General features: G+C 44.4%; 1 protein-coding gene across 4 annotated transcripts in view; it reads right to left on the bottom strand.

Moving 5' to 3' along the window:
* Positions 1–26,302, bottom strand: part of RHBDL3 (rhomboid like 3) — a 69,964-nt gene that overhangs the window by 13,340 nt on the left and 30,322 nt on the right. For 3 of the 4 annotated variants that reach the window (XM_075770881.1, XM_075770880.1, XM_075770883.1), the window contains 3 exons: positions 19,096–19,254; positions 3,816–4,040; positions 3,321–3,469 (listed from right to left, as the gene is read on the bottom strand). In XM_075770881.1, coding sequence (XP_075626996.1) covers positions 3,321–3,469; positions 3,816–4,040; positions 19,096–19,254 — 533 coding nt within the window. Of the gene's footprint in view, positions 1–3,320; positions 3,470–3,815; positions 4,041–19,095; positions 19,255–22,590; positions 22,681–26,302 lie in introns of those variants that run through there. The other variant, XM_075770882.1, reaches the window with a different exon arrangement.

Raw genomic sequence — 26,302 nt, forward strand, 5'->3', positions numbered from 1 at the left:
GGACCTAAATGACACAGTGGTACCCTTAACACAGTAGGCTAACATCTTTTTGGGGAAAGAGTGCAAAATAGCTAATGCATTGAAAATCTACATCCTATTTTATACAAGAAGAAGATTGCTCACAGACAGCCACTAGCAATCTTTGGTTTAAGTTATATGCATTTTCACTGTTTTGGTATTTCTTCATGTTACCATAGCAATTTCCCATATACATCAGAGAAAAATGCTGATGGTGAGATACCGTAATGACAGAACAGTCTCCTAAATGAGAATTTAAAGCTGGACTGGAAAAAACTGCTAGAAATTATACTGCAGGAAACAGTCCTTTCCGGATATCTTAATAGGTTTGTTTCCACTGAGTTTCTCTCCAAAGATAAATTTCTCTCCTGCATGAGGCACTCAGCACTGCAATTTGTCATCACAGGAAACTGCTGCATGTAACTGAGTGTTTTTATTACTTTGCTCAAGACTTCTGAAGCCACTGGGCATGGGCATATTCTGACACCCGTTATGATCCTGCATGTTCACAGAACTGAGGAACTAAATTAGGAACAACCAGCAAAGGTCAAACTGAGATCACAGAAAAAAAGCCAAAGTATCCAAGTGCCCTTTTACAGAGGGGAGGGAAGAAGCTTTGGCTGGCGCATAGTCAACGTCACGAGGCGGCACCTGACATTTTCACACAAAGCACTGGGTCTTATTTTTCAAAGGAAGCTTTTGTAAGAGCTCAGCAAAGTTTATCCTAGACCCTAAAGTGACTGCTCTGATTCACAGCTGTTCTTAAAAGACTTTCCAGGAGCAATCCCATTCACTTCTCCCCATCATGCTAACAGCTTTGAAGGCTCCACAGTCAATAAGCACCCATAAAATATAATTAGCCTTTGCCAGTACTGAATGCGTCATTCTTGAAATGACAATTTCATTGATTTATTAAAGACTTTCTCCTTCCCTGGGACCAAACAAATGGGACCGAGCATCAATGCAAGTCATTAGTTATGGCACTGTTACAAATGCGTGGGCCCCAGATAATCAACGTCTGCTTTCCATGAAAGCATAAGGGCAGAATTTACAACTTTGCCTGCCTTTTCAGCCCTTGACAAAGCTCCCTCCATCAGGACCAACACACAGCCCATGCGTTTTTGGAATCTTTCTAGAGGCACAGCCAGCCAAGCCTTAGCAACTGCTGTCTTCTTGGACACGTTATAGCTGTCACTTGCTCTTCAAAAAAACAGACCAAGTGCACTAAATTAAGGAGGAGTCCACATTACCATTTTAAAGTCTCAGCTGGAAGCAGGATAACAATAGACCCCATCGTATTGTGTTAGCCTCTCATTTGAAAACGAGAGGAGAATGATGGGCTTCCATTAACAAATGTTATTACCTTTCCAAGATTTATCTGTTCTCCTGATATGAAAGGAGCTTAACAGACAGAAGTTAGCACTAAATGAACATTTAGCCTAACTCCAGATACTGCAGATAAATCATGGAGTTTATTGTTCCAGTAGTACTCTCCATTGTTTTGAAGACTACGTAGCTAAAGAACTTGGAATGCATCACAAAAACAATGATTCTCCTGCACACCACCTTCCCCACTGTTCATCTCTGAGCCAGCCACAGATGTGAAATAAACCTGAGATATTTTTCAGTCAGTAAGTGTGGAGAATGTGAGTACTGCTTGCTACAGGAAGGGGTGACATTGCACAGGTTAGGAAAGCATGCCACAGGTGTTACAGGAGGACATTTAAATGCTGCAAAAATTGTCCTTGTGCAGGTGCTTCTCTTCAAGTGTATCCCAAAGCAATCTGCAGTTACATAAGTGATACAGTAGAACAATACCTCCATCAGAAGAAAACCCCGACATAAATTAGCTAACATCAGTTAAAATCAAGGGTTTCTTCCTTTTACAAGCCCAGTAAAAGCCCAGTTTCTTTCTTTTACAAGCCCCACATCCTCAGCAATGGAAACTTCCAATTCTCATTTTACATAACCAGCCTCACATCTAAGCCCAATAGTCTCCACTTGCAGATTGAAACGTGTATACAATGGACTTTTTGGAGGGATTTAGCATGCAGAGTATAGATGCTGCTGTGTTCAAAAGTTTTATCTATAATTTTTTTCCTACTCTCCCCTTGAGTGGAGTCTGTTCTGTTCTATGATTTTTATCCAAAGATACGAGGCACATCTTGTGCTCAAGGGCAATTACATACTGAGGCAGTTATTTCATGGCAGAGACATCAGTATGTCTTCCATCAGAGACATGGAAAAAGGAAAAGATCAGCTTGATCTTTCTGGCCTTTCATAGGAGAACATTGACTGATGGGAATATAGGCTTTCTGCTTAAGAACAAAGGGTCTTTATTCAGTTTCAAGCTATAAACTACTGCTAAAAAGCTTGTTGCTGTGATTTTTCAATGACAGAATTAAAGAAAGTTGCAATTATCTGCCAGGAATGTGTGAAGATAATGATCTGAGAAACTAGTCAGAGGGGGTAGAGTGTTTTGTACAGGGATGAACTTTGCTGTGACACTCACTCATCACCATGGCATCACAAACATCACACGATTAAGTCTCTGAATCTTTGGAGGACTAGCACGGTCAAGAAGCAGAGTTAGAACCCCCATGCCTTGTATCCTGTTCCCAAGACTGCTACATACCTCCCACAGAATGAAGGAGGATTCATTTTACTGTGCAACTTCATTTTGCATTTTGCGTTAGATGGACCATTCTCTGTCCATCTGGTCAGTCGAGACTGTCAACTCTTCGGGAACACTGGTGTTTGTACAGTGTGTACAAAATGGGAGTTCAATCTTGACCTGTGCCTATGGTATGTCATCACTTAGTAATGTTGTCCCTTCTGTAGGGACTGAGATAATGCCTAGAAGCCTGAGTCAAGATTGATTTTTCCAACCTCAACTAGGAAGTCTAGCAAGAATATACCATGTAGTTTTTAAATATCAGTCTAGCATCTTTGCAGACTTGTTCTACCACTTGCACAGCTCCTTTAGAGGGACAATGGACTTCGATCTGGTGAGTTTTAGGAAGCATACGCTGCGAAGCATGCAGTAAGAGGAAGGTGTGGTCCCAACAGTGCTGGGGAGAAGAGCGGTATCTCTTAAGTTTCTGATGTTGCCCCCTCTCTTCAGAGAGCTGCAAAGGTTTGCCCTTCATTGCCCAACACTCCACAACAGCTTCAGATTTTTATATGCAATTTAGAATTGATTTTTTAAAATTGATTCCTGAGCTCATTCTGTCACTTCTTCTTCCTCCCTCTCTCTGGGAAACTTGAACTGTGGGGAATCTCCGCAGTTTGTAAGTACTCACCCTGCATGCATGAATATGTAGGTTAGGTACCTCCAAGCCTGAGCACGGAGCTGAGGATGATAAAGTAATGCATTCTTCAGGTATAAGGGATGGGTAACTTGCAGCACAAATCTGTCTAACGCCACTCCATTGTAAAGAAAAAAGGCAACCTAGAAGAGCAGGGAGAATCCTTGGTTAGCAAATGCCTTCTCTTGCTGAAAAGCACTTTGTAGCTCAAAATCATGGAGAAGCAAGTCAAACGTACAATAATTTTTCCCACATTTGACAGCTTCATACAGCATGAAAGTTCCCTGTTTTGAGGAACCTGAAACACAATGGTAAAAACCTGTTTGTGACTTTCTGTAACACACCAGCCACTAAGTCAGAGGAACTATCAGCTTCATGTTTGTCCTTGTCTGGGTCTAAATGAGTCCCACCCTAGCCCTTGTTCATGTCGTAGCAAAGCCTTTGGCAGTGTGGGGTGGGTTCTCAGAGAGAGGGCATTAAGATACTTGCCTCTACAATAGTGATGGTAATCATGAACCAGGGTGGAGGGCAGCAGGTATAGCTGTCGTAGTACCACTTGCGGTCTATCTCTCGTGGCAGGGTCTCGTATGCAACATGCCGGATCAGCCTCTGCGAAAGGCTCAGCCCTGTTTCCTCCAGCAGCGCCTTGCTGCACAGCCTCCTGTTCCCCTGAAGGATGGCTTGGCGGAAACTATTTGACCTTTTGTTGCTCATCTGGGTAAAAAGAAACGGAAGAAACCATGAGGAGAAAGCAAGGCCTGGCACAACCATTTGGGGAGATTAGTGCCAGTTTGGAAGCACCAGGCTGAAGCTGTAGGAACCGAGTCTCAGCATGCTCACCGGGTAACCTACACAGGGTGCGAGGAAAACCGGTTTGCTATTACAGTGCCAGTAAGTGAGGTCAGGGCAGAACGCTGGCAAGGTAAAGCAGAGGCTGCTGATGCAGCTGGCTGAGCTCTCTAGCCCATTCTCCAGTCTTCCATCCACTGTCTCCACCATCAGTTATCACAATCCACATTCCTGTGTCTTCCTTCCATCAGCTCCCACTGCTCCATCACACTTCCCTGCACCTGCTGTCTCCTGGGGCAGAAAATTTCTCGAATGTAGCAGCAGGTACATTCACAGCATCTAACTTTTGTGTTCTGGTCCTTGTTGGCAGGAGTTAGCTCTGAGCAAAGAAAATTATCCCTTTGTGTAAAACAAAACTGCATGAGCAACAGCAACAAGACAACAAACTAAACTGGTGTACAGGCTGTCTTAGCTGCTATAAGCTTACAAGAAGAAAGGATTTCTTTTAAAACAGGCTTTGGAGGATACAGCTGATTTGTATATGCATTATCATCTTACATGCATAGAATTAGCTATCTATCTTTTTGAGCGTACACTTTCCTAATTTGGATGCATAATTAAAGCAATTGCATTTGCAAATTAGGCAGATGGAATTTTATGCCTAGCCTGCTTGGTGGAAAAAAACCCCAATCATCAGGTCTGAAAGAGCTTGCTCCAAGATTTGGATAATTGCTAATTAGCTCTGATGTCAAACAAACCTGCTGCATTACAGTCACTATCTATACTGGCTGAATCTTTGCCAGGAAGGCTGAAAAGGCTAACTATGCATAAAGACCACTGTAGGGGACCTTTTACAGCACAAGGCAGCAAAGCGAGCATGACAGCCTGGTCCTTCTTCTGAAAGAACTGCTAACTGATCTCAGAAACCACCAGCATCTTCAGTCTCTCAGAACCAAATAAGAGATGACGTTCAACAGCATTGGTTTGCACTTGTCTTGGATCACATTGGTGTCGGCTAATATCCCAAAGACAGCAAAGCCCAGAGCTTGTGCTCTCAGTGCCCAAGCAGCTGGGTAATTGTTCCAAGCTGGATCAAGCTGCTTAAAACACAGTAATCACTGCAGGGAGCCACCTCCTGTTAATCACTGGAAGAGGCGAAGAGGCCATCTGAGGTGATGGCACTGCAGCTCATTCTCCCAGCAGCTGCCCATCCCTCCTTAGCCTTCCATTTACAGCCTGTCCCTCCAATGCAGAAATTCACCGACATGAGCAGTATTGACAGGGAATTGATCTGTTTCAAGTTTTTTAAAACTAGAGAAAAATCTGTTGTTGTTCTTTTTGAGTTGTTTTAGTGAGAAAATGGTTAACCCTAAAAACTTTCTCCCTTCTTGGTATTTTTCCTTTGCTCTCTCTTTTACATTCACTTGTAAAAGAATACTTGTAGCAAAAGAAGCAGAAAAGGCAAAGAAGAAGAAAAAAATTTCTGTCCACAGAAATATGTCTTCCAGTCTTCTCAAGTCTATCATCCAAAAGTTTTTACCTAAAACTACAGAAGATGAGGGGAAAAAAAATTATTGGTGATCATCTGTTGCATTAAGAAAGCCTGCTCATATCAAAAGACAGTATTTTTATAGAGAAACATCCACCAGGTGTAAGGCTTTCCTTAGCATTTTTGAGATGCTTTTTGATAGATGATGGATGTACGTCTGTTTCAAAAGGTACCTTTAGCCACTCAATGACCTCACTGTGTCCACAGAAGAAAGCTTTGCTCCGTGTTAGTCGAGAGCAGCCTGTCAGAGACATACTGTGCATGCTCCCTCACTGAGCTCATTCTGCTCCCTCTGGCTTTGCTACTCTTGTGGACGAGAATAAATTCAGACTGAAACTGTAAATTTTCCTGCTATAGACAAAGATACCAGACAGTTGTCTGAAGCTGCTGCTAGTTACAGTGATATGTGTGATCTTCCTGCTTACCACAAAATGATCAGTGCCCTTCCCTGCTGTAGCACTTCAGTGGAAATTGTAATTGTTTCCAGAGTCAACTAAGGAAAATCATCTTTGCAGTTCAGCATCAAGAAGTGCTGACCACCCTCAGGAGATGATCACCTCGTTGCTACAGAGACTGGTGAAAGAGACGGGCAGGAAAATGCAAAGGCTGCTGACGTTCATGTCCATGCTAAGCTCGTAACAGAAATTTCCTTGCCTTTGTTCAGCAGACAATCCTAACACAGGCACCACTGAACCCTACTGAGGGTTACTGCTGAGCATGGCAAGAAGGGACTTGCTCGGTTCAATTGCCCAAATTCAGCACAGCCCCATCAGTCCAGTGTCCTGCTCTGCATTACTGCTAATGCTGCCCAAAGAGCTCAAATAACAGCCAGGGCAGTGCAAATTCATCAGCATGATGCTTCTGAAGGTGTTCTTCAACATAGTAAAAACGAAGCAGAAGAGAAAGGTCATCTTAATTTTGTTAAGAGCAGGATACTGCAGGATCACCGTGGAAGTCACACCTCAGATGAACAAAGTTTCTGGCTCTCGTGGGGAGGTGGGAAGCTGGACCTCACAACACTAAGTGATTTGCCCAAGGCCATACACTAGAATTAGAAGAATCTAGGCTGCAAGACTTCTCTGATCACTAGGTTGCACTGCTTTCAAGCCCTTCTGTTGAGCAGAAAGCTCTCCCTCCTCCTCCAAGAGAGGAAAATAAACCACAGGATCTTCCATACCCCACATAGAAGCTAAAATGGAAGCTCATGACAATGTTATTTCCTCCAAGAAATTATGAAAGTCATAGCTTTGTTCTCTCAACCACCTGTTCTCATACCCCATTATTTTTACAAAGTGTTCCATATTGGTTGTTTCTGGCCACATCTGAATGATAAAATGCCAAGAATTATTTATACTGGTAATGATAGGAAAGCAGTAAATGTAGATATTACAAGAGCAAGGGAAGCCCTTGGACAAAATGCTGATAGCTCTCTGGGGAGCACATGTGACTGCTGGAGAAAGACCTTGTAAGCCTCAACACATACAACAAGGTTATTTCTATACACTATGAAGCACCGTCCATTGGTAACCTCTCTGAACAACAGGTTCAGATGTATCGCATCAGCTGCACTCATAAGTAGCAAGCAGAGCCTCTTCATCCTAGTTGATTTTTGGTAGCGCTCCCCAGATAGTGTAAAATAGGCACAGATAAACATATAAATGGATGAAGAGTTTCTAGGGTTTGTCAATACAAACCAAAGTAAATGCCTGAGAAATTATTTATGGCTAACTCAGATATGAGCCCATGAGATCAAAGTGTTAAGAGATGGAAAAGACTTTTGAAGTCAACTTCTTAGGTGGACTACATCCTGTCCCAGGATATAGGTAGGGTCTACTGTGTATTCAAAGTCATGACCTCTTAGCAAAGAGGCAACAAGAAAAATGCCTGCAAATGAAATGGAGCAGGTCACGAACTGTTGCAATCTTGCAGAACATATGGAGATATCCAGATATTCTTCCCAGATTGCAACACACCTTCTTGGAAGGAACATGGCTAGCAAGGAGAAAGATACTCCCTGCATCCACCAACAAGAATAGTTGCTGTGTCAGTGGGAGCCAGATTTCAATTTACCCAGAAAATTAAAAGTCTTTGGTGCCCGTAATTACAACTCTAACTCTTCAGAGCTCTTAGCACTAACTAAACCTCCTGCCACATCAGTCAGGAACGTAAAAATATTTGTCAGGCATCCTTTAGAGCAGAGGATATGGAAAGAAGGCCCAGGTTCCCTCTAATTGCCATAGCCTTGGTGTGGTTTTACACCCAGATGAGGCAGGGACACACAGTGTCAGGAGCATGCCACATGCGCTCAAAAGCCCCCACAATCCACTAAGACGTGGATGACTGGATGTACTCAGCACCTGTTAAAATTAGGCCTCTCAGTAAGAAGACATCCTGCTGGTCCCCACCTGCAATCATTGCCCATCACACCAATGAGGAAATGATCTCCTAAGAGGCAGCACAGCTGACTGCCAGGGCTGAAGCAAACACAACAGTCCTGGGCCTACTCACATAACCCCTCAGGCCTTTGGATCATGCTCTTAATCTCAAGCTAGGAGGTGATAGGCACGAGGAGAGACAGAGGATTAAGTCACTACCACTGCTTTCACCAACTCTTGATGAGAAGCCTATTTTGTTCCTTGGACTGACTTTGGAAGACTTAAATCTTCCCAAACAGAGAGTCTCCCATATGGTCACAATTTGCTGACTTGATTTTGGAATTACATAATATTGGTATTTATGAGCCAAGTATTTAATCATCAGCTGAAAGAACACTGGGCCCATTGTTGGCCTGCATGTTACTATGGCTCCAGAAGTTCAGGGCAGCCCACCCCACTTCTCTTCATGCAATTGATCTGGGACTTCTTTAATGAGAGTGATATTAAAGCTGCAGGCAGATGGGTACAGCAAATTGTATGCGGGGAATGAAGGTGGTGGTGGGCAACAATGCATTCCCTTAGTCCTTTATGCCTGCAAAAAGTTATTATGCAGAGAGAAAGAAATTTCCCTTGCAAAACAGCCAAGCTGACATGACTGGTAACAGTGCACTGCCACCTCCACCCTTTGGTATTACCATACTAAAACAAAACAAGGCTTAGCGCTACAGCTCTTCTCAAGGAAGGGTTTGATCAAAGGATGGGTTTGATACATCTGCCAGAAAGGAAAAAAATTTCCTACTTGGGTCTGAACTTGTCTTCAACAATGAAAATGTCACAATTTAGGCTAAGAGTCCTTACCGTCTAGTGTGAGACGGTGCCAGACTTTGGTAAAGTACAAAGCCCTGCTTTTGCTCAGGACACACACCAGTCTTGAACTAGTCTCAAGTAATCTGCAATTTGCAATGGAAACTGTCCATTCCCACTGGCAGACCAATTTCTCTGGGTTTCTTGGCTATCTGTACTACTGTTGCTGCCCCAGACAATCAATAGCCAAGTCATATGGCATTTCCCCATCTCCAGTTTCATGGCTTGTGTGGGGCACAGGACCCTTTTTATGGTTTTTATTCAGCCTCACTCAGGAGGTTTTGAAAAACATGGATTTCTGCCCATTATGTATTGGCATCTTTGAGGCTGGTCTATGGCTATTTTTAAAACACATACAACACTGTGACAGGCAATGCATTCAGCTCTCCAGCTCTGATCCTCCAAGACACAGAGCACTAAATCAGAAGTTAGCACAAGCTTTTTAAAAGCCGCTATCAGCTCCAGTTTTATAACCCACTTTACTTACAAATGCAGCCTTTCCAATCAACTTTGCTTTCAAGATTCACATTTATTTCCTTCCCTCACTCCGCACTTCTACAAAATGCTAACGTGGTAAGGACTGCTTCTCCCAAAACGCATAGCTCAGCATCAAGTTCATCTGTCACAGATGTTCCCATCCTCTGAGCCAACCTGGTAGCACTTTCCCAAACAGTATCAAATGCAAAAAAAGCAAATACCAACATCCTGATTTCCTCTGATCAAGCAGTGGTTTACCCTAGGGATTCAAGAAAAGTTAGAGGCAGGAGAGATCAAATAATTTATCTTGGTCATTGCAGGTATTCCCTGCTCAAGGTTTTGCCTGAACTCCTATTAAATGTGCCAGGCTTTTCACTTCCACTAGAAAAGATAAACCAGATTGAGATTTCAAGGTCAATTGCAAGAACACTGCTTGCAGAGCAAGACTAACTTTGGGATTCAAATAACATTGTGTCAAAACACAGCAAGTTTGAAACTTCAAACCCCCCAACACCTGTTCCATTATCCATTGGTGCTGGGAAGGATTCCACAACTCAAATGAATCCAGATTTAATTTTCTGAAACAATTTTTTAAAAAAATAATCTTTATAACATTTCCCACTCATGTATGTATTTTAGATACATAGACAATTAAAACAACCATTTAAGTTGACATCATGCTTCTCAAGTTTCAACTGTACTTGATTGGAAACAGCTGAGGAATCACAGTTAAGGATGGAAATTTCTATGCTAAGTTTCACTAAATTGGCATAATGCTTAGTTGCCAGACTAGTTCACTTGGAAGAAAGTTCTCTCTTCTGCTGCTATGTGTAGCCAGTATCTAATGGACTCAGATCAACGTACAAGCTGAACATACTCCAAAAGCAGCTCTTGCATCCCAGTTATTAAGCTTCAAGATACTCATCTGGCCCTCTGACGGTTTTCCTCCCTGCTCAGGAGATACATGCAGCTCTTCGAACATCAAAAATCACCACTTTTCTCCAAAATGGGAAGGAAGCCAACATGAAGGCAGTGTGAGGCACATTTGTCAGGAGGGGTATCCAGCTCCTGGAAATGCTCCCTGGAGTGAGAACTTTGCATCTCAATAAGGGCTTTAATGCATTGAGAGGTAAGAGATGGATAAGGACACAATGACATGACTGCTCCCACCTGTCTCTTGAGAAGACCTCCTCCTTACTCATAATAGCATAATATTAGATCAAATACTGAAGTAAGAAATTTTCAAGGCTTTTGTCATTAAATATTTATTATTATACCTCTGAATAAAGGCCAGGAAGAGAACTCAGGAATCTATGCTTTCAGCCAAGACAGTGAATGAAGGACAGAGGGAGCACTTAAAGGGATGTCCCACTGGAAGCTGAAGAACACCCCAGAGCACTCCAGCCGGGAGTCCTCTTGATGTTTGGCAGAGGATCTGCCCCGATTCAACAGCACAGCTAATTGGAAGCACAGAGGGGATGAAGTGGAGCTACAAAACCTGCGGCTTTGCCTGCAACAAACCTTTCCAGATTAGCAATAGTGACAACAAAATGACGAACACCAGACACCACCACTAGAACAGAGGTCCTGTGTTATTCCACAATAGCATTTGAAGCTTAAAACACTCACTAGAAAGTGAACTAGGATTTAGCAGGAAGAGGAGATATTCATTTGGGCAAACTTTTGTCTTGCCTGGGGATTCCCCTGAGAATTGCAGATTTAGGCTTTATTACTTATCTTCCCAGTGACTCAGGTAATGAAGAATTATATACAGTTCCTGCAAAGCCTGGCTCACCTAAGCCTTCTGTGCAGGCTGCCAGCTGGTTCAGTAAAGGACATGCAAAGACACTGGAAGGGGAATTTATAGCTACTTTATGACCGTGCTACAAAGTACTTCTAAGTACCATTAAAAAAAACTCCAAGCAAACCATGGTTTAAAGGAGCTCTATCACCTCCCCATTATCTGGCAGAAAGAATAGTGTGTAACTTCTTAAAAGCTCACCTCCACAAATATAATAAAGCCCTCCTGGTGCTGTCACATACACACTCACAAAGCCAAAATACAAAATCCAATGTTTTCTACTTTAAAAAATGTTCTCTCTTTTCCTAGCTACAGCTCTTCTTTCACTTTTCCCCCTCATTTCAGTTCAAGCTAAGTTAGAGAAGTATCCCATTGCAAACACTGAAACAGCAAAGGCAAGAGTTACCTTTCAAAGGCAAAAGGATGGCCATGAATAATCTACAGGCACACACAGTGTCCCCACAAGGAACAGAACCAAGCCTTGCTTTTATCACTGAAGTGGCTAGTAAGAACAAATGGCTTCCAGCCATGCATTATTGAAAAATGTCTTAAGAAAAATGCAAGCAGCTACTTTTGAAGCCTTGGAAAGCAATGAAAAAGTAGGCTGGAGTTAGAGCAAGAAGAAATAGGGACCTAAGGGAATAGCAGGAAGGGTTCGGCACCTTGCAGAACTGGTCCTTCTAACATGGCTGGCTATTGCCCACTAAATCGTATGCCCAGCTGGAGGTATGTCCCACCTCTGCTCTAAGATAAATCAACATGTTGAGAGTTTGGAGAAAAGTCCTTTCACAGACCCAAACAATGTGATCTCTTCATTTGGTGACCAGTGACGGGGAGAGTGTGCTGCTATCTCCGAGATCACCGCAAAAGGAAAACTCATAAGTCAGAGAAGATGCTTTAACGCCCCCTTTTAGTTGCATAAGTGGCCAGCAGAAGGTCTGCAGAGCAATTGCAAAACACACATGACCCTGAAAAAAAAAAGAAAAAGAAAAAAACCCCAAACTCTCACAGATGGAAGAGCTTTGCAGCCTCTTAAGACAACGTGTATTTTAACGGCTACCAGCCTATGTGCTGTGCCTTTCACAAAGCAAAGGGAAAAGCACTGTGGAGTCCAGAGAGAAAACTGCCATACCCCTGTGGAATAAGACTGCTAACTCCTAGTTTCATAGGTCCGTTTAAAATCTCACTAAGCTCCATTGGCTCTTTAAAGAAAAAACAAAACAAAACAAACCTGTGCTGGTTTTGGCTGGGATAGAATTAATTTTCTTCATAGTAACTAGTATGAGGCTATGTTTTGGATTTGTGCTGAAAACAGTGTTGATAATATAGAGATGTTTTAATTATTGTTGAGCAGTGCTTAGACAGAGTCAAGGCCTTTTCTGCTTCTCACACCACCCCACTAGTGAGTAGACTGGGTGTGCACAAGGAGTTGGAGGGGACACAGCCAGGACAGCTGACCTCCACTGACCAAAGGGATATTCCATACCACGTGACATCATGCTTAGCATATAAATCTGGGGGAAGAAGGAAGAGGGAGATGTTTGGAGTTACGGCATTTGTCTTCCCAAGTAACTGTTACACGTGATGTAGCCCCGCTTTTCTGGAGATGGCTTAACACCTGCCTGCCAATGGGAAGTGGGGAATGAATTCCTTGCTTTGTTTTGCTTTGCTTGCACGTGCGGCTTTTGCTTTACCTGTTAAACTGTCTTTATCTCAGCCCACAAGTTTTCTCACTTTTACTTTTCGGATTCTCTCCCCCATCCCACCAGGGGAGTGAGTGGCTGTGCAGGTTAGCTGCCAGCTGGGGTTAAACCACAACAAAATCTCACCCCCTACTTCCTATTACAGTTGATGAGGTTGAAACAGCCTCAAGAGAACCACATTTAATGACACTGTCAATGGCATTTTAGAGGTATTATCCTTAACCAAGTTTCAAATAAGATGTCTAGAAGGCAAAGGTCCCAACACAACTTCATTAAGTCAAAGCACGCTAATTCAACACCCATAAGGCTTCAACTCAGGACTGTGCAAAGGCATTAGCTTGTTCTAAGCACGTGCTTAAGTTTAATCATCCTTGAATTGAGTGCCTCTTCAAGTATCTTTCTATACTGCATTACAGACTCTTACAAGCCTATGAAAGCGTTAAATCTAGAGTGGGAATTCATTATTTTCTTAATTTTTTTCCTTTAGGATAAGCCACACAAAAAGTTTCTATAGACTGATGAAGCTTAAAGTGCAAGTCAAAGCCTCCATTGAACCAGCTCACGTCCCACTTACAACATTCCAGGACCCACTTTGGACTCACAGTCTTTGTGGATTGTAACACAAGCCCGAAGTATTTTATCCCTTCAGCCAGTCCTGCTTTCTCTTCAAACACCTACATAGATCACCCAGCCAAGGACAGAAAAGCTAGCATCTAAATCTTAACCTTTGTATTTCTACAGCATCCACTAGCACAGACAGACCGTAAGACTCTGGGTAGTCACTTCATCTTCACCTCCCATGTTTTATCTTATTTTTATGATTCCAGCAATATTTTGACGTAATAACTGCCCCTTTGAACATCCAGCCCAACAGCATATAGCACAAGACAGTCTTCTACCAACAGCTAATCATGTTCCAGCCTCTTCCATGAAGAAAGAACTACTGCAGTGGTATCCTACTCTCACCTTCTCTAATTGCCAATAAACCACCGTGTCTGTCACTCATGAGGACGAAGAGCAGAAGCTGCAGATTTCTTAGCCTGCATCTGCAGTTTTATTTCTTTACTTGAAGAGGCAGTATTTGCAGCCTGGCAGCACACTGAGCAAGCCAGAAATCACAAAATCTAAAGGAAATCTTTCTCTGGAGGGTAAAGTGTGCTGGCGCCAGCAAAGTTTGGATTAGGGTGACCTGATTATTGTTACATAGTGCTTAAAAAAAAAAACGCATGTTCACTGAAAATGAGGTAGAACTAGCCTGCCCCTAGAAGCTAGCAGGGCCAAGGAAAGCACGGCAGATGTTAATTCTTGATCTGGAAAACAAAGGATGTGTGTTTAATTAGCTAATATATTTTGCTCACTACTGAGATACTACATCAGCTTCAAGTTACTACAAAGCTACAGCTAAACATTTCTGTGGGAAGTAATGGTGTTTTGTTTCTCCCAAGTCACATAAACTCTGTCTCAGAGCTTACTAATTCCTCCCAAACATGCTGAAATACCATTGCCTTCAATGACATTTGCCCTCAGCTCTTCTAGACCCAACACAGTTCCTCAAACAAATGGTCATCAGAGAGCTGGTTCCCCAGCACCTGGCTCTTGTTCCACTGGAGAACTGCCATTGATTTTGCCAAAATTGTGAGCCCCAAAAGAGATGTAACTCTTACCTCCTTCCATCTGTTGGAGAAACAGATGGAGAAACAGACGGAGAAACAGACCCATGAGGCATAGACAGGCTTCCACAAGTTTCACAGTGAGTCTTCTGCAGAGCCAGGAACAAAACTTAGGTCCACCTGACTTCCAGTCCCGCCCTTTGAGCACGAGATCCGTAGCAGAGAGACCTCCAGTGTGCACTAGAGGCACCTCCCAGGGTAGTGCCAGTGTTGGAATGGGGCCAGCCACATTCCTTTCCCCTCAAGTCCTCCTGCCCCATGCCAGCAGGTCCAATCTGGACCACACTGAATGCACTGAGGTCAGCTTTTACAACACATTTGGTTCAGCAGTGATTTGTAGAGTTGCACTGGCAGGTAAATCTCTTGGGCTGCAGAACAGATTTTGCTTTAGTCCCAGTATAACTTGTGATCTACTTTTCTAGCAAAGGTGCTTTATTAAACATGAGGTTTTGTAAAACTTTTCCTTGTCCAGAGCAAGACTAGGAGTTACCTACCTGATTTTCACAAGAAGAGAGTATAAGCTACCACCACAGCCTGAACTGGCTTCATATTGCCCCTCTGTAAAGCAAAGTAAGGTCTCAGAAGCTCAATTGCACCCCCTTGCCTCTGCTCACTGAAGAGGCACATGTCAAGAGCGAGGAGGTGGTAAAGCGACGATCCAGCCTGTCCAAAGCAATAATCCACATTCTTAGGTAGAGAATACAAAGAAGGTTTAGCCAGAGAATAAAGGACTGAGTCTCTCCAGGGCATCACTAGTCTGCTTCTTAGCTCTGTTACAGTTCTCAGGATATTATGCGAAGTAGTCCAGGACTGCCAGCAGCAACTGCTGTTCAGCAGGGATCCCGGCAAATAACATCTCAACTATAATTACCTCTTGGCTTGTCTCCTCTCTAAAAGTAGCAAAGTTAGTTAAACAGCTTTGTTCATCATCTCCTCCTGTGTCCTATGCTGTTCATAGCCAGAATTTTCACTGTACATTTTTAGTGTGCATCTTCACAAAGCAGAAAAGCAACCAGACAATAGAAATGCACAAGACATCTCCACTTGTACAGGAAACACTTTTGCTATTCTGCACTGTCTCAGACACAGGATAAGAAATCCCATGTGAAACTGCTTTCTGCCATTCTTGCAGATCCCACTGTAGAAACAGAAATGGATATGATTGCAGCATTGTGTTTTACAACTACATGAGATGAATCTCATACATACAGAGGAGAAATAATTCCCAATGAGTTGCCTATCTGATTTTTTCAGCCCTTTCTATTTACAGATCACACCAGGAGTCTTTAGATTCCCTGAATTTATTCATTACTCAAATTATTTACTGAGTGATTTCTAGGGTCTATTCTCATTCTGTAAAATTTTTGATTTCAGAAATTTAAGATGCTTTGCTGAGTTGAGGACAGGTATATGTTTTGTGTGGGTGTATCTGGCTCTCATTAAGATAAGAAGTCCTAGATCTATATTTTTGGTGCATCTAGAGGTTCACAACACACTTTGACATCAGGGGATAACACAGCTTTGCTCAGTAATGGTCCTTTAGTTGGGGATCACAGTGTGTGAGAGCAGGCAGAGTTCTTGGTGCTCGTGATGATGACGGAGCATACGGGTGCGAACATTTTTAACTGCCCTCTCTGGGACATGCAGTACCCTGGAGGAAAGAAAGTTTTAACACTATTGCTCTGTGAGGTTTATGGCCTGTAGTGCCTTCTGGAAATAATAATTTCATAGAGTTACCGCTGCTTCTGTGGTAACTAATAGCATCACTTGGTATCAGACTGTCTAGTAAGTAGCCAAGCACCCTGCAGAATAAGCAGCATCACATTCTGTCACACTTCCAGGGAACCGGGCAAAGATCAAGGGTTCTACAAGGCTGAAAAAAGGGAAGACCCTCCCTGCTCAATTTTTATCAACATTAGCAAAGCTGAGAGAAAAAACAGAGAGGATATCATATCCCAGGAACTGGCCATTGAAGATAGAGTTCTCTTAATGCCCAGTGGTTAAATCCTACTTTCTGCTGGGTTCTGTGAGACAGCACAAGTTTGTACTAGTTTTAGTTAGGATACATTTTTTTTTTTCATAGTAGCTTGAGCAGGCAGCTCAACAGCTCCTTCCATCCCCGTGCTTGGAAAGAAACCAAAAGAGCTGCTTGTGAGAGACACACACACACAGAGGAGCCTCCTCTTCCTTCCACACCTCCGCTTTGACAACTGCACTGTAATGCATCTCTGATACCCAGCCCCACTCCTCCCCTCAAGGCCTCGCCAGTGGCCAGGGTTTTATTCATGCAGTTTTTACCTCTGGCTCAAAGTTTCAGTACCTTGGACACATTTGGGAGGCCATGAGATTCTCTGATCCTGTCAGAGTACTTGTTGATGAATACTGATGGAGAAAAGGAAAACCACACACACAGATCCATGCTTGTGAAACCTCTGTGGATATAATAAAAGGTCAGCCTTTCCTTTCCCCACATCCAGTACCATCATTTTTGGAAGCAGATCAATTCTCACTAAGCTATGGAAACAGACAAATTAACCTCAGCAAAAAGCAGAGAAGGCTGATGATCATCAAGCACAAGCATGTATTGAAACACCACCGCACAGTTTCCAGGATTGACAGCTATAAAATGAAGGAAATCACTAATTTCACAGTGATTCTGTGTCAACTGTGTTGTTTTTTTTTTCTATCAGGAAGTTCACAAGGCAGGTTTGGGAGCAGGAAACTAGGGATAAGAGAACAAGCCCTAAAAAGTTTGGATGTTGGAAATCAATAGCAACTAGAGCAGGAGTGAGAAGAGAGATGCCGTTTGTAAGTAGTTTAATGTTCTGACATTTGCATTGCCTATTGATCAGAAAGTGCAAAATGCAGATGAGGATAGAGGGGCTGATGACAGAAAAATCAATAGCTTCTTTACAGGACCCATTCAATAGTAGTGAAGGAAATTTGCCATTTTGCAGAAATCACATCAGGTGGGTGTAAGCTGGCAGGATCTCCCATTCCCCAAAGGAGGAGGATGTCCAAGCCTTTCACCTCCCACCTGCCTCTCATTAGCTTGTGCTGCTCTGGAGCTTAGTGGAGTGAGGAGACAGGAAAAAGCTCAGTTTTATTCCTGAGCCTGTTGCCAAGATGTTAGCTGGCCCTAGGCCATCATTTCTGCAAAAGAAATTATATGATACCTCTTCCTGCTACCTAAGCATTGTGCAGCTCAATTAGTGAATGCTTGCATGGTACTTTGAATATACCAAACTGTAGAACAAGCAGCTGTTACTATAAATATACTGCCAATCACAGAGCACCACTGACCACGCTGTTTAGTAAGCTGGAGCTGAGGGAAACCTCACACTCACTGTGATCTATTTAATAGTTGCTACATTTATTTTACTGTGTACCTAAATACATGCAAGGGTCTAACAAGACGGCTTGATTAGATACAGCAGATGTATGTCATCGCATCACAGTAATTTCACCTTCACACTGACCACGACCTGACTGAGGTCGTGACCTGGATCTTTGGCAGCTGTGCCCTGTTGTTATACTTTTCTGATTAATGTGAAGACAGGACATATGGAAGACACTTTCTAAACTGAGAACACATGCATAAGTGACCATGACAAGTGGAGGGATCAAGTCCCCATGTTGACTGCAGGAAACACACAGAGATGCAAATTATTATACTCTGTATCAAGAACACATTCAGCTTTCCAGCAAAACCTTAGAGATGTCACCAACTTTCAACACTCATTGACTTTGTCATCCTCAGCCTGGGTTCTCTTACTGCTGCAGTAGATCTGCTGGGACTCAGGTGGGGAATGACAGAGCAAGAACAGGGCAAAGCCCCTGGAATGGCCACTGTTCAAGATACCCATCTTGCAAACAACATTTCTAGGCCATCCTGGGCATCTAACAATGCCTGTCTACATCTGTGTTGGCTTGCCAAACTGCCTTGACAAGAAACAGAGAGATCCCTTCACTAATTGACTCCTTAGTAGAGAGGCATACAGATCGTGACTCATGCAGTCTGAGACATCCCACCCGGGATAAAGTGAACATGACCTAGAAACACTTTATCCTTGTTGCTGTTGATGCCTACAGCAGTGCAATATGACTCCACCCAGCAAGACAACACAACATTATCTATACATTTTGTCTGGAAGTGGTGAAATCTATAGATAAAACAGGAGACATCCAGACTGACAGGCCTCTGCTTGCAAACAAATGGCTCCTCATAACAGCTACCAACTGATACTGAGAGCAAAAGCCTCTAAACTAGCAGCAGCCACTGCTTCATGCTCCTCTTACGACAGCTCCCACAGTTTCTTTCCATACAAACTTGTTTTCCTGGTAAAATCAGCAGCAATTTGACTCTTGGCTTGAGAGTTCAGTCACCACTGAATGCTTCAGCAAGCCCTTGCAGGGTGTGATGCAGGGACACAGCAAACACTGGTGTTGATAGAGTGAGGGAGGGAGAGAGACTGTCCCTCAAGAGCCAATGTTTTAAGCAGAGCCAAGGACTCACAGGCCCTGCCAGCCAGAGCACTCACCAGGTTGACAAAGTCCTGGTAGCAGATCCTCCCCTCAGAGTTGCTGTCCGCCAGGGCCAGGAGGACCTCCAGCTTGTGGGGATCCAGCTCCGAGCCGTGTCTCTGGAGAAGGGAGCGAAACTTCTCAGTGCTGATGTAGCCGGTGTTGTCAGGATCAAACTGGAATAGAAGGGGAAAGTGGCAGAATTAACCATTCCACATTACACACAACTGTGCCTTCCTAAGCATTCATCACCTGCAGCAGACCCAGAGGGACCCCAGGGGCTGCTCTAGGCTTTGGTCATGCATTGCCCTGCAATCACTCTGTGTCCAGCTTCCTTTCACTGCCCAGTGACTGCAAAGCACCCTGCTGCAGAGAGGGGTGAACCCAGGCATCATCATCCATGCCATCACCCTGTCTCCACCCCAGTTTCAGCTAAGTCAGCTCTCTTCACCTTCCTGCCCTCTGCATCATCACTTCTCTTGGCTATTTTTTGCTTCCCTCTCTATCTGGACCATCAAGCAAAACAGAGATGCAGTCTGTGAGATAAAACGTACTGAAAACAGTTTTAGTCCTGTATTTCCTAATGCAATTGCAACACCAGAATATGCCATCCCTCCTCAAACCTTTTCTGTGCTCAGTGTTTCTGCCAGTCATCTTTCCAGATCATCTCTATAGATGCCTTCAAAATGGTAAGTTCTTTCACTGCTGAAGAGCTCTCTATTTTAAGATGGATTGGAAAGAAAGCCTGTGGATAGGGAGCAAAGCAGATGAACATTATGTCAAACTAAAAGTGACAAGGCAGACACATGCCATTTTCAGAATATAAACTAGAGTCATTGGAAGGAAAGTCCCAGGTGAGATTTGGAGTGAATCCCACTCTGACCAAAAACATCACTGTTTTTCCTCAGACTAAGTGGTTCGTCTCCTTAAAAATGGCACTGACCAAAACAGAGACATCTTTGCAAGGCTGTCCAAACTTATAACTGCTTCCAGCAACCTCTAGCCCACACTGAGCACCCCCGGGCACTCTGCAAGGGGCTGCCAGCTCACACGCACGGCACACCCCTAGCCCCAAAAAGCCAGCACTGGCACAACGCCATGAGTGCTTCTTTTGTGCTTTGAAAACAAGTGGACACAAGCTGCCAGGCCAGCCTCACTAGCTGTGGTGCAGTCTGAGCTCTGCCAGCTCTCTGTTGCTGGGAGATTTGCCTTTGATTTCCCAAACTTGGCTGTGAGGACCCTGGTGCTCATTGGCCTCCTTTTGTAGATAATGATATCAAACTTGTTGGCTGGATTGAATGGCTGTCAGGGGGCAGGGTGGTCAGGAGGGAGACTTTTCATGGAAACATTTGGGACATAAAAGGCCTTGGCAGAGCCAAGAAGGTCCTTACAATCCCCACTCTTTCCTAATGGAGAACAAAAGCCGAACAGGCGCCGGACCTTCAATCAGACACAGCAGAGTAAAGGCTGCCTTGGCAAGGGAGGAGGCGAGAAGGGGGATTGGCAGAGGATGCAGCCTGCCAGCAGCAGGGCTGGCACGGCTCTGCAGCGAGCAGAGCAGCTATAAAATAGACCAGCCTCAGGCACAGGCAGCTTGTTTAGAGGACACACACACGTGCAAGGATCTGGCTCTGTCTCCTTCCAGCCCAAGCACCTTTGTCCTGCTGCTCCTGGGGACTCTGCCATCACTGGCTGCTTTGTTGAGCAGGAGCTGTCTAACCTGAGGAGGGGAGATCACAGCCCCTTGCTGCAGCAGGGCTTGTCTGCTCTTTTGTCAAAGCGGCACCCCTCTGTGAGGAAGCTGCTGGGGCAAGTAGATTACACAAAACAAGACATACCAAGTGACCTGCAGACAGTCAGAGCTGGGCACTCTCCCCCGCCCTCTGCCAAGGGTTGTTCTGTCCTTGTGAGGTGGCCTGGCTCTACCTTCCTGACAGCTCGGACCCAGAGCCAAAGGTGGATTTTCATCAGCTGTTTACTGTTAAACAAGGGCTTAATATTAATCCCTGGAGAAGTTTAGCTCCCCTACTCCAGCCCACTCTGATGCTTTGAGTTAACAGATCAAATTCTAAAACCAACCCCAAAATCAAGGCTTCTCCACTCAGGCTCAGCTCTGATGCTTTTTAACTCTTGCTGTGACTCCCAAGCCAGCCTAAGTTTGCAGTGCTCAATCCCAGAGGCACAGAAACCCAGGAAATAAAGTATTATTAGCATAACACCTGAGATGACCTTCCTCAAGGGGAATTTGCAGAAGCTGGGAGATGAGTCATTCAGTGAATGGATCTAACACCTGCAATCCCATAGATACTGCTGTGTTCATCCTTGTTTCCTGAAAACATTTGACCTAACCAACATCTTACTTAACTGCACCACTTTAACTGTATCTTGACATTTAAGATGTCAGAACCTATCTTGTCTAGGACAAACCCATTTGCTCCTTGAAGGTTTAAATGCCACCCTGCTTTGAGGACCAGGGTCAGTGACTGAAGCATGGGACCCTCCTTCCATTCTGTGTGCTCACTGTGTGACTTCACAGGAAAGACCAACAGCCACCAACAACCACGTTCCCCGTGGCTATTCCTTCAAAGGGCAAAAGGAATACAGGGCGCAAGCACACAGGCTCCCGAAGCACAAGAGCTGCTCAGATCACAAGCCTCTTTTCCCAGACTTTGTTCTGCTTTAAAGCATTCCAGAAAGAAACATTTTGTAACCGAGAACAGAAATTACACAACCGCTTCAGAGCTTCAAACCAGCCCACAAGGACACACTAAGGACTCCAGACTCACTACCACTAGAGCAGATACAATTCTGTCACTCACAACAGTATTGTCCGTACCTGTTACTGGCTACTGGCTTTCCAAACAGACAGACAGCTGAAGCCTGTCTGGTGGCTATGAATGAGTCTTTGCTCCAAGGATGCTTTTTTCTCACACCAATAGGCACCAGCATTCTTCCTTCAGCTCCCCGTCTTGTTGCTCATCCCACTGCAATCAAGCGGTGGCAGAAGGTAGCTAGTATTTTCAGTACTGTAAACGTGCTAGGGAGTCTGTTCTCCTCTTTCACGTTACTATGTATAATTTTCTTTTTGGCACTAAATTAATGATACTAATTAGAAATAGGTTTGGATTAAAACAGTGGATCTGAACAGCATGAAAGAGGAAAAGGTGAACAATGAACAACTGGCATCTGAACTTGCCTCAGAGCAGGACTAGACCACTGCTTCCACAGCCTGGAGCAGAATGTTTTACTGTAAACCCCAGCTGTAAGGGAGTTCTCTTATTTATGTTTAAACAATTTTTTTTCAGCATATAAACTCATCTGTCACCACAGCACTCAAAATCCACCCCAACACTTCACACTGCTTCAAGCCCTGTTTCTGATATCACAGCTAGCCACAAAAGTCAAGCGGTTGAGCTGTTCCTGCAGAACATGTGTCCCCACACATGGCAAAACCAACATGTGACGGCACACTCAAAACTCTGGGACCATCAATTATAAAAGAGGCAACTGACCTTTGCTAGACGCTTCATGTATTTATCCATGATGATCTGGTTAAGGGCCAGTTAACCCAGAAGCCCAGGTGAGCACCTTTGTCTCACTGAGAGGACAGATGATAACTGGCAGCCAGCAGCATGGCTGCGCTGAGCTCCAGGTCCAGCCCCACGGGGAGTGCTCCCCAGGCAAAGCCTCCCAGCAGCCAAGTCAGCACAGTGGCTTCCTTCAGCGTAGTTATTTCTGCCTCTGCCCATCTACTTGGGCAGGCAAGTGCAACACAACCAGTGCAGGGATGAGGAAGGCCATTTGCTGCGCTTCCCCCCCCCCCCCCCCCCAAACAATAGGACACTAACAGCAATTTCATGCAAGGTTTCCTCCACATTTCAATAACAATCACCCTTAACTCCCTTGATCCTCAACCAGGGTCTTAAGCAAAAATGTAAATATGTTAATGACCACAGCAGCCATCTGACCCAGGATCTTAATTCCCTGGCCCAAAACAAGATTATTTTTTCCTATTTCTTCCTTATTTTGGAACAGACACTCCATAAAATGAAGGCCGCACCACAAAACTACAAGACAAAAATAAGGGGAGGGGGCCCTGCAAACTCTGATGAAAATAGGAAATATGGTTGAGAAAGAAAATGAAATCTCAAATTGTTCCTCCTCTTTAATTAAAGACACATCAGCCACGGCTGAGTGAGCAAGTAGGGTGGAGGCTGGTGCTGCAGACAGACAATGGGTATCTTGGGAAAACGCAGACATTTCACATAGCACAGCCAGCTGCTCCTCTCCCCAATGCCAAACAGCCCTCTGGGGCATCAGAGCAGCTGGAGAGTCAACAGCTGAACTGGCCACAACATGAGGATCCTTGGCTGGCTTTAGGGTTGCAGATCTGTCGCAGAAACAGAGAATTTGCTACCACCCGTGGTTTCCCCATTGAGGGGCTTTGTCTTGGCATGAAGAGGAGATATCACCCGAGCCGTAAGTTGTCTTCACAATGGGCAAGGCTCCAAGCAACTTCATCTAATTTGGAAGTTGGCTTTGAGTTGGATCAGTCCCTTCAAACCTGAATCATTTTATGGTCCAGTGGTATCTTCACTTCTGGGAGAGACTGGCCTTGGTGGCAGGCCTCCTGGCACTGACCCCAGCTCTGCTCCAGACTAGGAGGCAGATTCTGGAAATAAATTGCCCTTTAGCTTTCCCTCCTATTATATGGAAATGACAACTCCTGCCTTATTTCCCACCAGAAGGGAGCTATCAATAGCAGGTCTACTTCTTGATCTCATGTAGACCCTTCCCCATGACTGGCACTGGAAAGGGAGAGTCAGTCACATGCAAAATCTGTTCATCTCCAAGGGTTTCAGAAACCACTCTGAGCTTTGCTGGATTTGAACTCAGACCTTTAGATGGCACAGTCTCCACAATCTAGAGATGCTAACAAGCTTTGCAAACAACCAGACCATCTCCAGCCTCAAGGACCATGCTGTAGTCAAATCAAGAGTCTCCAAGTCAATGGAATTGACAGACTCCAAGTTGAAGCTGTGAAAAGGCATCTAAGGCAGTAAAACTCTCCTGTACATCTTACCACACACATCTTACCAGAGCCCATTCTCTACCTTTCCAGCTTCTGTGGTCATGCTATGAGTTGGTGAGAGAGGTTTTTTATCTTTGTGGGTTTCGTTTTTGTTTTTAAAAAGAACAAAAAACCACCAATGTGGCAGCAGTATATGTAGCATTTGCTGCTTTGATGAAGATTAAAGGAATGACAAGGCAGAAGATGAAAGTCTGCCTTATAATCCAAATGAGAGGGCAAAAAGCAGGGGCTGTTCTAACAGGAGTTTCATCACTGCCTGGAGTTGATTATCCTCCGAGCAGCTTAATAACCCTGCTCTCTCTTCCAATAGCGGGAGGTGCACACAAGAGGAGAAGCCCTGCTCCACAAGAGAGGAAGGCCAGTCAAAAGTAAGCATATATCCCTCCACCTTGAAATCCAGCTTCCCACCATTAAAAGTCACCTTATCTGAGTTGACTGAACATGTGTGGTAAAACATTAGTGCTGGCTCCAATGACACACATTCTCTTCCTCTGTAAATACTGAATCTACCCACCACCGCCCAGACAATATAAAGTGATTAAGAGCTGTCCAGCAGTACTTTTAGCGCATGTTAGATTGCTTTGACCTGAGGTGAACCCAAGGGCTGGAAACATCACCCAGCTTTCAAATGCCAGATTACATTTAAGCACAGAGCATACACCCTCACTAACCCACCAAGCAGGGCCCCCAGACAGACCCACTCCCTGGAAAGCTGCAGTGAGAGAGCATAGCTCTCTACCCAGCTCAACGTTCACCTAGGTGGGGAGGCGTTTGCAGAACAGATGACATGTCACCTGGCTTCAGGTAAGTGTGTCTCTGCATGCAGCACATGACAAAGTGGAGATGGAGGGAGCTAGTATAAGATTCTCTTCTCCTTGAAGAGCAGAGTAGCCCGAAGGACCAGGATCATCATCTAGCTGGCCAATCTATGTAGGCATTTCCGCTCTAATTTCTTTCTCCTACTATCTTAGGTGCAAAGACAAGGAAGGGACCTACATTAATACCATCTATTTTTACCTTCTGCAAAAGCACTTTATCAAGACAGACACTGGAAGCACAGATCCAACATGAATGGGAAAATGAAAAGATTCAGGAGTGCACCACTGCTCAGTTGTTAGGCAGACAGGAAAGAGGGCTGTGGGTCCACGTTTGACTCGGTACTGCCAAGATTTCTGGAGTGAGCCCAGATGCCTCTTGTAGTGCCCTGACTTCCCCATCTACAAGGCACAAGCAATGCACCTGTGCCTGCACGATCCAGCACAGCAAGAGCTGCAGAGTGCTTGCGGAGTGTGACTGGATGCTAGCTGCAATGGCAAAGGGCAATTAGAAAGCCACAAGGCCAAGCAGCACGGGGAGAATATGATCAGTGCTGGCCTTCTGGCAAGAAATATATCTGACTTTCCAAAGCCAGTGACAGCTGGACACCACTGAATTCCTCAACTCCACAGAGGTTCAGACCCCTGGTCCAAGCCACCTTGAGACCAAGCAAATCCTGCATTTGGAGACCTCAGGAATTTCTGACCCACAGCTTGCTGGAGAAGCCTATCATGCTCAGCCAGGCACCCAAATCCATGTTTCTATCTCCATACACATTTTTAATGCAACTCTCCCCCCATCCTTCCTCTGCCTGTGGGTTTCTTGCTGCAAGTCCTTGCCAAGACACTAAGAGAGGACAGAGCTGAGATGCACTCACAGGACTTGTTGAGTTAGCTTTCAGTCCTCTACCATCTTGATGACCCACCACTCTGAGCGATCCCCCACTGCCTCTCTCCAGATCAGCCTCCTGGCAGAACACTACTGGAATCAGCATCCAGTCTCAGCTGGGGAATTGCACACAGTGTTGAAGCCACCCAGAACTAAATTATTCAAAATATGCCACTGTGCTGGCTTTGAAACTAAAGCCACTCCCCTGAAAGAAGCTAGGGTAAATAGAAGCTCCATTACCAGCAGCACTACAAGGAAGGAGATGCAGCACTGAAAGTGAGGGAGATAATTACACGATTAACGAGACAGCATGGATGGCAGGAGATGCCCTCCATTATGCCACAAGGCTTAATGCAAAGAGACATGTTTATAGACTGAGCCTTCTCCAGTTCTGCTTCTTCCTCTTTTATTATTTATGTAAGTACATT

This window comes from Balearica regulorum, chromosome 18 (assembly GCF_011004875.1).
Source record: "Balearica regulorum gibbericeps isolate bBalReg1 chromosome 18, bBalReg1.pri, whole genome shotgun sequence".
Lineage (NCBI taxonomy): Eukaryota > Metazoa > Chordata > Aves > Gruiformes > Gruidae > Balearica > Balearica regulorum.